The sequence below is a fragment of the Panicum hallii genome, chromosome 8 (assembly GCF_002211085.1).
Source record: "Panicum hallii strain FIL2 chromosome 8, PHallii_v3.1, whole genome shotgun sequence".
NCBI classification, from domain to species: domain Eukaryota; kingdom Viridiplantae; phylum Streptophyta; class Magnoliopsida; order Poales; family Poaceae; genus Panicum; species Panicum hallii.
The window spans coordinates 4,703,405-4,715,661 of NC_038049.1; the positions used below are offsets into that span (position 1 = coordinate 4,703,405).

The 12,257-nt window shown below is 44.0% G+C and overlaps 2 protein-coding genes and 1 pseudogene across 5 annotated transcripts; 2 read left to right on the forward strand and 1 right to left on the reverse strand.

The window, feature by feature from the left end:
- On the reverse strand, nucleotides 1-4,650 carry LOC112902203 (G-type lectin S-receptor-like serine/threonine-protein kinase SD2-5). 4 transcript variants are annotated; one of them, XM_025971144.1, is made up of 5 exons: nucleotides 4,398-4,650; nucleotides 2,904-4,292; nucleotides 2,730-2,794; nucleotides 1,204-2,646; nucleotides 1-1,125 (listed from the first exon to the last, which is right to left on the reverse strand). In XM_025971144.1, the coding sequence occupies exons 4-5, from the start codon at nucleotides 2,462-2,464 to the stop codon at nucleotides 86-88; spliced, it is 2,301 nt and encodes a 766-aa protein (XP_025826929.1). In that variant the 5' UTR covers nucleotides 2,465-2,646; nucleotides 2,730-2,794; nucleotides 2,904-4,292; nucleotides 4,398-4,650; the 3' UTR covers nucleotides 1-85. The 4 variants fall into 4 exon arrangements, with proteins under 4 accessions (XP_025826929.1, XP_025826926.1, XP_025826927.1 ...); XM_025971145.1 differs by having other exon boundaries at nucleotides 36-259; nucleotides 368-2,646; XM_025971141.1 differs by having other exon boundaries at nucleotides 1-2,646.
- Nucleotides 4,651-4,795: 145 nt separating this feature from the next.
- LOC112902204 (putative disease resistance protein RGA1) lies at nucleotides 4,796-9,761 on the forward strand. Its single transcript, XM_025971146.1, has 6 exons — nucleotides 4,796-4,935; nucleotides 5,028-5,584; nucleotides 5,681-5,762; nucleotides 6,232-6,543; nucleotides 6,685-8,772; nucleotides 9,102-9,761. Exons 5-6 carry the CDS (start codon nucleotides 7,071-7,073, stop codon nucleotides 9,611-9,613), a joined length of 2,214 nt encoding a protein of 737 aa, XP_025826931.1. The 5' UTR covers nucleotides 4,796-4,935; nucleotides 5,028-5,584; nucleotides 5,681-5,762; nucleotides 6,232-6,543; nucleotides 6,685-7,070; the 3' UTR covers nucleotides 9,614-9,761.
- Nucleotides 9,700-11,362, forward strand: LOC112903539 (annotated as a pseudogene).
- Nucleotides 11,363-12,257: the final 895 nt, after the last annotated feature.

A 12,257-nucleotide genomic window follows, 5' to 3' on the forward strand; every position in this document is an offset into this window, starting at 1 on the left:
AAAACACCTTGTTGCAAACGTGAAAATAGGGGATATCAGTTAAGATTTGGCTCGTCATTCCGACGTAGCCAACACAGTTATTGTATCACCTAGGCCCTGATAAATGTGACTCAGATGGAACATAAGAAGAACCTGATCCCACGGTATTGTTTGATGCAAAACTAAGGACCAAAGTGCAGTCAGGTATAGCCTCCATGCTCATCACACCTTCCAACACCTTGGCGATTGTTGACATCAGGGGTCGTCTGCTGCTATCAACCTGCAAGCACCACATTGCAAGCTTCATCAATTCCACGACCTCTTGCATATGTAACCTCATGTCATTGCTGCTACAGTCCACCAAATCAGACAACCGGCCAATCCTTGCCTTCTCCTGAAGCAGGCTTATCAAATGGATGCTATCCTCGGGTTGCGATTCATCCAAATTTTCTCGACCGCAGATGATCTCCATCATCACAATCCCAAAGCTGTAGATGTCAGCCTTCTCTGTGATTTTTGAGCCCAGCCATTCAGGTGCAAGGTATCCACGCGTTCCTCGCATTCGAGTCATGACTTTGCTTTGATCCCTGTTCATCATTTTCGAGAGTCCAAAGTCCGAGACCTTAGCACTGAATTTGTCATCCAAGAGAATATTCTGTGGCTTGATATCTAAATGAGCAATCTTTTGCTCGCATTCTTCATGGAGGTAAGACAAACCCCTAGCAATGCCCAAGATGATATCACGTCTAGTTTTCCAAGAGAGGGTGAAGACTGTACTTTTGGGAAAGATCCATTTGTCTAATGAGCCATTGGACAAGTATTCGTAGACAAGAAGCTTATGTGATTTCTCTGCACAGAAGCCTACTAACCTTATGAGATTAAAGTGATGGATTCTGCCAATTGTCTTGACCTCTGCTAAGAACTCTTCCATTCCTTGCTCGAGACCCTCCAAGCGTTTGACAGCAATAGTTTGCTTGCCTATCTTGCCTTTGAATACGGACCCAAAGCCACCACCTCCAAGCTTTATGGAGAAGTGGCCAGTAGCAACTTCTAACTCATCCAACGAGAAACGCTTTGGTATTCCAGGTATGACATCAAAGGGTGGTTCCTCGTCTTTCTTGTACTTCTTCCATACAACCACGCAAACTAAGATCGATATTAGAAAAACTCCAGAAATTGAACTAGCAACAATAATACTTATTCTCCTTTTTTCTGAGTGATTACCTTGTATCTTTACAAATACTGAAAAGTGATCTGATGAATTCTCTGCAAATGAAATTGCCATGTTCTCCGATACCAACAAGCAGTAACCACCATCAATACCATAAATGTTCTTTTCGAAAACCACTGCTTTGCAACTGCAATCAATTAAGCATGACTTCTTGCAAACATTTTCAGAAGTTGAAGCGGCAAATAACGTGAATACGCTCTTACTGAAGTAAGAAACATTGTTGACTTGTACTAACTGGTGGTATTGCTGCGCTTGGTTGCAGGTAGGGCTACTTAAGGGTTTGCATCCAGCATTTGGTAGCCGTTCAATTTGGAACTTAAAGTTGCTCAAACTAGGACAAGAACATTGTCCCTTACTGCAGACACCATAATCTCCGCAGGCCATTGGATAATCGCAGAAGTTCATCTTTGTGCTTAATACATCAAATACCATCAGACTGCCCTGGCCATCTCCTTGCATCTCGTAGAGCCTTAAATGCCCATCAGGCTCCAATCTCATAAATTGTAATGATCTTGCCAAGGGTAGGGAGAACATTTTTTCTAGTAACCCAAAGCTACCATTGCGAAAGTCAGAACAAGGTGACACTGTATCAGTTTCAAACAACCTTGTATATCCTGCTGGTTCGAAACTGTATAACAACCCATTCCACCATGCAGAAAGATAAACCCTGCCAGATGGCCATTTTGTGTCTGAGGTCATGACACTGAGGTTCATTCCCGTGCAAAGTGACTGCCCCATTACCAATGTATCAGTTGGGTGGTCAAACGACTGCCAAACAGAGGAGTTATCTGTATTGGTAAGCACAAGGTTCCCGGAAACATCGAGGCGCATACCAGCGACGACGGATTTGCTCTTTGTGGCCGTGGACCACACCATGGCACCATTACCATCCTGGAGGAGCAAATCCCCTTCCCTGGTGAAGCTTAAGGTTGCGTCATGGTTTACAGGATTGTCAGGGTTGGCAGACCAAATGACTGGAGCTTGGGTGCCAAAAATCACAATAGAGAGAACAAATGAATGGCCATCATCTATGGTGTAGAAGCCAAAATAAGTTGTGTACGACATGATTCTATGGCCAAGAATGGGAAGGATACTAGATCCGTTGTCCATGTTTATAATGCGCTGCAGCTGCATATTTGAAACTTTCCAAGAGCTTGGGGGAGGCACAGCAGAGGGCTGAGTAACAACAACATTGAGGTGGATAAAGAAGCCAAACAATAAAAGGACGGCCATCAGCGCGTAAAAATGTTGCATGGTAGCCTTCTTATACTTATGAACAAACTTTGGAATCTGGTGGTGAGAAGATTTATGGATGGCAAACCTTCAGAACTTTGAGGACCTATAATAATGGAGCACTGTTCTGTCCCCTCCCTGTTTCTCAGAATTACTTAAGAGAACCACAGTCCAGGCACCATCATCCCTACCGTATGGGATAACTGAATGAAAGGTAGAAGAGAAATCACGATTGGGATACAAACTTTATTAGGAAACTAAGAAGGCCAAGAAACAGCATCAGTACCATTTTGAAGAATGAAGATCGATACTTCTCTCGTCCTGCTACTCCTCAAAGAAGGATTGGTTCTTCTGGAGAATGAATTCATGCGAAGGGTATAGTGGTTAGGCAGTCCATTATAAATGGGCCATGCTTTGAAGACCAACTGAAAGGAAATAATACAGATCATACGATTAGTACCTGCACCAAAGAAAAATCCATGTGCAGTCGATCTCTTGGGCATTTCTTTCTCCTTTGGCATCCTTTCAGTAACAATAAACTACAATATGGAGTGGACGGAGCTGATACTCAATATATGCTTTGGAATTTTGTGGTGGCCCTTTTTCAACACACATCAACGGTCCAACCTGTCGGCTCTTCAGTCTTGAAGACTTTTCCGCAGATGAACAACAGAAATGCCACTGCATGCATCTAATAGTGGTGTTCGAGTTCAATTAGTAATATAACGTTTGGCCAGTAGCACAAAGCATTATTTCCATTGATTCTCATAAGCTTGAGCACTTTGGTGGCATGGATTTGAACGATCTTACTGAAATCTTCAGCTAACTTGAGCAACAGCATATAGGCAACTGGGGTTGGTATTTCAAAAATTTCAGAATTTGGGTTCCAATACGAGCGCCTTTCAGGATTTGGGTTCCAATTCGCGTGCCTTTCAGAATTTGACACCCATCTCGCGAATTGATTCAGTTTAGGTGTTTTCCATCTATTTTCTCAATTTTGCCTCTTTTCCCTTTTCTTTTTCTTTCCCAGCCCACCAGAAATTCCAATATTATCCCTCCAGGCTTCAGTCCACATCAACTTTGCACCTTTCGCCTCAACCATGGCAAGAACACCAAGAATCTTGCACCTGCTCGTCGCTCTGTGTTCCATCTGCAGCAGCAGCATCGCCGTCGCCTCACCTTCCTGCGGCGGCGATGCGTTCCTCATCTGCCTCGCCGCCGCGCCTCCTCCGGACCGCGGCGTCCCCATCCTACGACACGCTCTTGCGCTCCCCGCGGATGGCCCAGAAGAGGTCCTCCCCCATGGTGGTCCGGATTAGGAACCTCCTGTCGGCGTCCGCGAGGACGGCGTCGAGGACGTTGTCGGCCGTACCGGCGCATCAGCATGCCGAACCCGCCGCCGCTGAGGTACCCGGCGATGCCGACGGTGGGGCAGACCCCCGCGGGGAACGCGGCGAGGTCAAGCACTGCGAAGCGCTCGTGGGGGTCGAGGGACGCGTAGGAGAGGCCCTCGTAGTCGTGCCCGCCGCTGCGGGCGCGGATGCGGACACCGTGGCGGCGGCCTGCGCGTGGGCAGTCGCAGGCAATCTCGCGGCTGCGAATGCCTGCGACATGCCAAAAAACGGAAAGGGGGGTGGGGGGGGGGGGGCGAGAGGTGCAGCGTGAGGTGCGATACGGGAGAGAGGGTCGCCGGCGTCGGATGGGAGCGGCGGCGGCGGCCGGGATGAGCGCCGTCGTTAGGCGAGAAAGACCGAGAGAGAAGCCAACTAAGAGATGCAGAAGCTCTGATTCAATCGCGAGAAGGATCAGCTGTTAAAGGGTCAGGGGCAAGATTGGAATTTCAAGTGGGCTGGGTGAGAAAAGGAAAAAGGAAAAGAGGTAAACTTGAGAAAATAGATGGAAAATATGTAAACTGAAACCATTTGCAAGATGGATGTCAGATTCTGAAACGCACCTGAATTCGAATCGAAATCCTGAAAGGCGCTCGTATTAGAATCCAAATTCTAAAATTTCTCGTTGGCATTTATAGGCCAAACACTTGAACTTCTGGTTTGCCCAACGATGACACTGTAATGTTGTATACCTCTCTCAAAGAACAGCATCTGCATTTCCCCGTCTTGTATTATACGGTATCTGCATCTTGATCCGATGTGTATACTCACTAGTAGAAAAACACTCATCTGTATTGGCACGTGCCGACCGAGGCTGTATCCTTTACCTTCTCCGCTGCCGGCGGCGGTTGGGGCGAGGAGTCGCGAGGCGGTGAGCTTCCACCACCTCCGTTCTCTCGAACGCTCAGGCCCTCATTGCCTCAAGATCAGGGAAACGGCTCCGGCGGCGGCGCCAGGACAGCATCATCTCCCTGCCGGGCCGGCCTCCTCCTGCAGGTGCGGCGGGTGATGCTGCCGCGAGCCGGTGTGCTGTGTCGCCGCGCTGGCGCTGCCTCTGGGCTCTAGAAGCAGTGCCCCCTTCTAGCCCGCGCATCCAAAGTGGTGAGCCGTACGATGCTCTTCTCTTCCTCCACCGCTTGCGCTTGCTGCCATTGTAATTGTAACTCCAGTTATTGCTGTCGATTGTTTCGTAGGGGATCTGGCACCTGCGGCTGTGGATGAACTCTGTACTCCGCTTTCTGCTTTCTATCTGGATCCAGCTCATCTTTGCTTTCTTCTCCAACCAGATGGCTTTCCTTTGTTCACTGAGCTCCATTGGATATCCATGTTCTTCCGGATCTGAAAGTTCAGGCCCATCTCATTCATCCAGTAACGAGGTAATGGATTCACAATTTGTCTTTCAGGACAGTTCGCTTGGTTGTTTTTCCTTTCCAGAGCTTGCAAAAGTTTTGCTTCCAGCTAGACGCTTCCTGTGGTTTCTATTGGCAACAAGTACCGAGTACCGACAAACGGAGTTCTTTAATAGCGGAGGTGGCAGGATTCTTTTTTTTCGACAAGGAAGTTTCCCTGAGCCTTCGTTTTCCATTAGTTTGACTTCAAGATAGTCCAAGTCGTCGCTAACGTCTTTATTGCTAACATTATTGGAGCTACCAAACGAACAGATGGTCTATCTGCTACCTAAGCTGAGCTGCACAGTGGAATTCAGTGCTATGGAGTAGGAGAAAGGAGCTGATCTCAGCAGGATTTCAAGGTAACCTGCCTGATCCTGCGCACTGTAATAAGTTTCCTTTCTTGTTTTATCATGTTTGCTGGTTCCTTATGCATGTGTTTCTGGTTTCTCGTCTAGTTCATCCGCTAACCAAGTCAAAGTTCTGTTCTGATTTCTGAATCTTCTCAATGAGCACCACACATACTCAGGAACTTATCTGGTAAGTAGCACAAGTGTCATACTGCCGCCGTCCATTCACTAGTCTTTTTTTTCTTCTCGAAAACATAGGAGAGCTGCATTTCATTTCATTAATAAGAGAGAATAAAAATTACAAAGAAGGGTCACAAGTATCCCTTCGAAAAACAAATCAACACCCACAGACACTCGTATAATGCAGTTACATTCGTGCCACTCACTAAAAATTTAAATTACTAGTCTCTTTTACTACATCTTCTCAACCAAATGAGCCTGCAAACTACGTTCTCTCTACTAAGCCTACTGTGTGTGTACTTTAGCTGCTGTTGGTTCCAAGAAAAAGTTGTAGCCTTGCAGCTAGTATAAAGTGGATAGCTTTGAGGGCACTCAGCCAATCATTTTCACATATGTGTACTATGTGGTCCCTAAGCTTGTCAGCTTTGCAAGCATGTGAGCCTTAATTTTCTAGCTAAGCTACATCACACCTTCTACAGTTCGTCTTGAAATCGTGGAGCCCAAAGGAAGCTCCTCTGATTTTGAGAACAGAGTGAAACTTGGTGCCATGTCTGGGGGTGGAACATAGAAAGGGGCTTGATCCAAGTTGGAACTCCAGGTACTGTCTGATAAGTTTTCAGTTCTTGCTTTATCAAGCTCGCCAGGTCCCTTCCCTGCTTTCTTCCCAGATTAATTTCTTCTGTCACCAAGTCACGCCAAACCCAACCCACCCCCCCCCCCCCCCCCCCCGGTCGGACTAATCAGAAGAAGTGGCATACTACTGCTCTGTCAGTTTTGGAGCCTTTGGGATGGTAATTTCTCTTTAGCCTTTTCAATCGCATACTTTGCTTTTCAGACGAGATCTCTTTCCCTGCAATTTCTCAGTTGCATGCCATGGTTGACGAGAAATGTTGCCACATAATATAATTGTTCCTTTTTATTTTCAACCACAGGGTGTCAACTAGAGTCTTTGAAATATGACCGGACTGGAGGCTGCTTTAGCAACTGCACTGTTGAAGCTTGCTGGTAACAAGCTAGTTCCACTTATTACTAGCGATTTGCTTCCATAGCAGGTGTGACAAAAGATCTCTCTGAGCTCCAAGATATACTTGGAGAGATTACAAGGTGTCTTTCAGCAATTCGTGATAGAGACATAGACAGTTGCCCATCATTTCTCTGGGTGAAAAAATTGAAAGATGTAGCTTATGATATTGTTGATTTACTAGATGATGTTCATCTAGATGCTGAGAAATACAAAACCGGCAGTGATTATGATGGCAACCATGGTATAGGTCATTACTTCTGTTCAAAACCAAAGTCATTTCTGTTCCGATGCAAGATGGCATATAAAGTCAAGGGAATTAAGGTGAGGTTTGCTGCAATTGTGAAACAAAGAAGCGACATCAATACTATACTTCATAATTTACCATTGGATTATTATGTTATGAGCAGAAACAGGGGAACTGCAGAGTTGTCTTTGTTGAGTAGTGTCGAAGAATCAAAAATACCCAGAAGGGATAAAGAGAAAGATGAGATTATATGTAAGATTGTAGAATGCAGCGCAGGAGATAATGGTTGGATAGTTTCTATTGTTGGGCTAGGTGGGTCTGGCAAGACTACTTTGGCCAAACACATCTGCCATGACAACAAGGTAAAGCAGCACTTTAACGATACAATATTTCGGATCCACGTATCTCAAGAATTTCACATGGAAAAGCTTATCAGCAAGCTATTTGAAGCTATCACTAAACAAAAGTCAGACAATCATGCACGGCAGCACATGGTCGAAAAAATTTCAAAGAAGTTGAGTGGTAAGAAGTTTCTTCTTGTCCTTGATGATGCATGGCATGAGGACAAGGATGACTGGGAACAATTCATGCTACATATAAACAGCGGTGCACCTGGAAGCAAGATTTTGCTAACTACTCGTAATCAAAAGGTTGCAAGTGCAGTTAAATCAACACATATATTCCACTTGACGTTCTTATCAGATTCTGAGAGCTGGAACTTGTTCCTTCAATGTTCTGGGTGGGCAGAGGAAGATTTGGGATCTGAGTTCATATGGGTCGGTAAAGAGATTGTGAAGAGATGTGGTGGGGTACCTCTAGCAATCAAAACTCTTGGCAGTGTCCTCCATGACAAGAAGGATATAAATACTTGGAAGGCTATAAAAGAGAGCAATTTATGGAATGTTGAGAGTATAAATGAAAGAGTGTTTGCATCCTTGAAATTGAGCTACTTTCACTTGGCAGATAATCTGAAGCAATGCTTTACATTCTGCTCTATATTCCCAAAAGGCTATAAAATCATAAAAAGTCATTTGATTGCCCAATGGATAGCCCACGGCTTTATCAATCTGATGAATAAAGGCGATCCAGAAGATATAGGAAGTGACTACTTTGATTCTCTTGTGAAAGTGGGCTTTCTTCAAGATTCTTTCCAGATTTGGTACAATGATCAATTAGTATACAAGATGCATGACCTTATTCATGATCTTACCCAACTAGTTTTACAGGATGAATTAGTGACATCTGTACCGAACACTATTACCACAAACTGTACTCCTAGATGCAGATATTTATCTTTGACGTCATCTGCCGAGAAGGTTAACAAGAGCTTATTTGACAAGGTCCGTGCTCTTTATGTATATGGTGGTGACACATCGTTTGACAAATCTATTAAGAGTAGTTTCTACATCTGCAGTGTTATTCTGCAGTCAACAGTTGTTGGTCAATTTTCCATATTGAAATCGGAGTATCTTGGTTATCTTGAAATTTGTCACATTAGTTTCACAGAATTTCCAGAAGCTATCTCAGGCTGTTGGAACTTGCAGGCGCTTCATGTTATGTATTGTGGAGGTCTCATGAGGTTGCCTGAGTCTATTGGCAAGCTTAAGAGGCTGAGAACTCTGGAGTTATTGATATGCAATGACTTTGAGAGCTTGCCTCAGTCTATTGGTGATTGTCGAGAACTTCAAAGCTTGCAACTATATTTCTGTGCAAATCTCAGAGAGATACCAAACTCCATATGTAGACTTGAAAATCTTGTTAGATTCTTCAACTTAGGATCACTTCTGTTCTGCTAAGAACAGGAGAGAGACATGAGAGGAGTGTCTTTGTGGAGTGAAGCTAACAATGTATATTTCTATATTACATAAGCTTGGATACATATGAGGGGTACATGTCCTTTTATAGGAATTTTAGGTCGGTGCTACAGTACCGCTACAGTAACCGATATTATGTCAGCTAAAGTAAAATCCAAATTTACTACTACTAGCAGCTGTCAACAGCTGCCTATAACTTAATGGCTAAGCAAAGTATATCTGACCCTACTGGTCAAAACAAAACAAAACTTATGGATTATCTCACAAATCTTAAGGTGCTGCATATTGCTGCATCTCCAGCTGTGCAGCAACTTCCATCAAAACTGGTTGGTGAACTTAGCAACTTACAGACACTAAATTTATCTGGTTGTTCAAATCTTAAAGACCTGCCAAGCGCATTTGCTTGTTGTAGACTATGTAACTTGGTGCTGTCTAATACTAACATTACTGTACTTCCTCAATGGATCACTTTGATTGGTACTCTAGAGTGTATAGAGCTTGAGTACTGCACAGAACTTGCTGAGTTGCCTACAGATATAGGGAACTTGGAAAAGCTGGAAGTTCTGAATATACAGGGTTGCTGGAGACTCTGTGGCATGCCATTAGGGTTTGGACAACTGATCCGTTTAAGGAGTCTTGGCTTGTTTGTTGTCAGATGTGGTGAAAATGATGCTAGCATCTTGGAGCTTGAAAATCTTGATATGTTATGTGGTCACTTGGAAATTACGAACCTTAGATATTTGAGGGATCCAAGATATACGGGGAGAAGGCTTGCTTGAAGCAAAAAAAAAAAACTTAAAATGTTTGAAATTGACATGGCGGTCTTCAAGTGGAATGGAAGAAGAATTAGTATTAGACATGGAACATGATCTGGGTGTGCTGTGTGCTCTTGAACCACCACCAGAAATTACAATATTGGAACGCCGACGACATTTTGTTTGGGATTTCCCAGGCCACAAACTGTGTTTGTGGATGGAATCCTGGTAAAGCTTCTTGTTCCTCATCAGCGGTAGAAGGGAAAGGCAGATGAGTGTGAGGGAGGCTCCTTTCCTAAAGCAATGAAACAAATGTCATTCCAAATAGTGGTTATCGGGGTCCCAGTTTGCCCTGTTGGATGATCAAGCAATGTGATTCGTCTTATTTGGAAGGTATTTTCAATAAAACCAGTCCACCTCGCTTCCATTATCTAACTCAGTTGATGCTGGAACAATTACCCAATTTGAAGCATATGCAAGTACTTGTGGAGTTCCCTTCGCTTAATCTGCAGGGAATGCCTAGTTTGGAAGAGCTGTGGACCACGACAAGTGGATTAGAAATTGGGGAGGAAGAAGAGGGAGTGCAATACTGTTTCCCTGTCCTATCAACTCTGTTCATAGGGAACTGCCCGAAATTGAATGTGAAGCCCAACTTCCCGCAATCTTTGGAGCAATTGCGATTGGTAAAAAGCAATGAGCAGCTGATTTCACCAGATGGCTCCTCCTCCCATCAGTTTCATCCTAATGTCGATGAATCCTCATCTTCCTGCGGCACACTTGCAGAGATTCACCTGAAGAAACTGAAACTGGAAGAAATGACAGCATCATCAACTGGTTGGGAATTACTGCCGTAGCTAAGTAAACTGGAGACCTTGGAAATTCGCCTCTGCAATGACCTAAGAGAGTTACCGGAGAGCATGCGCAGCCTCAAATTCCTGCAGCGGCTGCATATCGATGCATGTTCCACCCTTGATGTGCTACCCGAGTGGCTTGGCGAACTGCGCTCTTTACGAGAGTTGAGTATTGTCAGGACCCCAATGATTGCCAGCCTCCCTCAATCGACCAAGAACCTTACGTCCCTTGTCGAGTTAAAAGTTGTTGGCTGGGTAAATTTGAGCCAATTGCCTGATGCGATTCAGCACCTCAGCTCCCTCCAAGTTCTCAGTTTGGAAGGATGTGGTGCACTGAGCATGCTGCCGGACTGGATTGGACAACTCTCTGCACTTCGATTGCTTCGTATCAACCGTTGCACTGCCCTTCAATCCCTCCCCCATTCCATAAATGTCTTACTGATCTTCGGAGTCTGTCGATTACTGGCTGCCCTGGTTTAGCTCAACGTTACAAGAAAGAAGTTGGAGACGACTGGCACCTTGTCTCCCATATTCCACATGTGATGTGCTATTAGTCAGGGGAGTTGAAGGACAGCACCTGTCTCCCAGGACAAATGAATATTGAAGGACCCAATTGGTCATACACTCTATCTGTAACAATTTTGCTAGCATCTTGCTTTCCAAATGATCTGCAAACCGTGATGTGGGGGGCGCCTGATAAAATCCTGATTTACCAGAAGTCTTGATTGAATAAATCTGGCGAATGAGAGTTGCTTTAACGTGTACTGCTATGGTTTTTTCCTTTCCATGTTTCTTTATTTTCATTTTTTTCTAGCCATGTTGGTACTTGGGACTCCAATTTATCTTTGATCTTTTCCTATTTGATTGTTTTCATTTGTGTTAGAAGTTTCATCCATCTAGCAAGGAGGTAATGGTTTTCAAATCTGCCTTTCAAGACAATTTGCTTCATTGCTTTTGTTTTCAACAGTGTTATTAGATGACAATTGCATCAAACAAACACATCCTCATCCGCTTTCTAAATAAATTTCTGTTTTACTCCCATAGTGAAGTACTTCAGCACCATGAACTCATGCAGGGATGAAATAGTCACTTGTCACCTTCAGATTCACAAAATGGTCAATATATATAATTGGCCCACAATATTAGCCAATATTCATTTTGATCAAGTTCAGTTTTGCTCCATCTGGATTCTATTATAATGGTTTCTGTATCTTGAAGTGCCATTAATATCACTGGCACCTCAAAGTAATATATATGACGGGATAATGAGATGTCTTTGAATTGGCAGCTTTGGTTTTCTGGATTTAAGTTTTCCTCAACAATATGTATAGGGGATCTCTACGATTATATATATTCCTAGGACAGAGCTTACAACTTCTATTTGTGTTTCCTGTATGCTCCAGTGAGGTTGAAAAATGCACATTTCCTGGTTTTCTTTTTGTGTGCACAAACAAGAAGTTAGGATCGAGATCACTTCATGTTTGTTGAGTTTTTGTTTTATAAAATTTGCTAGTATCTTTACCACATTTTAGATCCTGATTCAACATCCATGAATTTAAGGCTGCAAAAGCATGAAAAAAATTATGAGATTAAGTGTTGTGGACTCCTTTGTTGGGCGCACCTATAGGCGTCGAGCCAAACAGGCACAGGTACCGCCAGTTAGTTGAGTCAGGAAATCAGCAAAGAGGTTAGCACTAGTTGGAGTCAATCTTATCAAGTCAGGTCTGTTAAGAGTTTGTTAGTAGCTGGCAGTATATAAGCCGGGTAAGTCTTGAAGTCTGTAACAAGGAATTAATCTCTAAGTTCAGAGCCTATCT

Coding starts and splice junctions, on each gene's coding strand:
- LOC112902203 (XM_025971141.1), bottom strand. CDS start 2,464: ATGCAACATTTTTACGCGCTGATGGCCGTCCTTTTATTGTTTGGCTTC.
- LOC112902204 (XM_025971146.1), top strand. CDS start 7,071: ATGGCATATAAAGTCAAGGGAATTAAGGTGAGGTTTGCTGCAATTGTG. Junction 8,773..9,101: donor CTCCATATGTAGACTTGAAA/ATCTTGTTAGAT, acceptor ATTATCTCACAA/ATCTTAAGGTGCTGCATATT.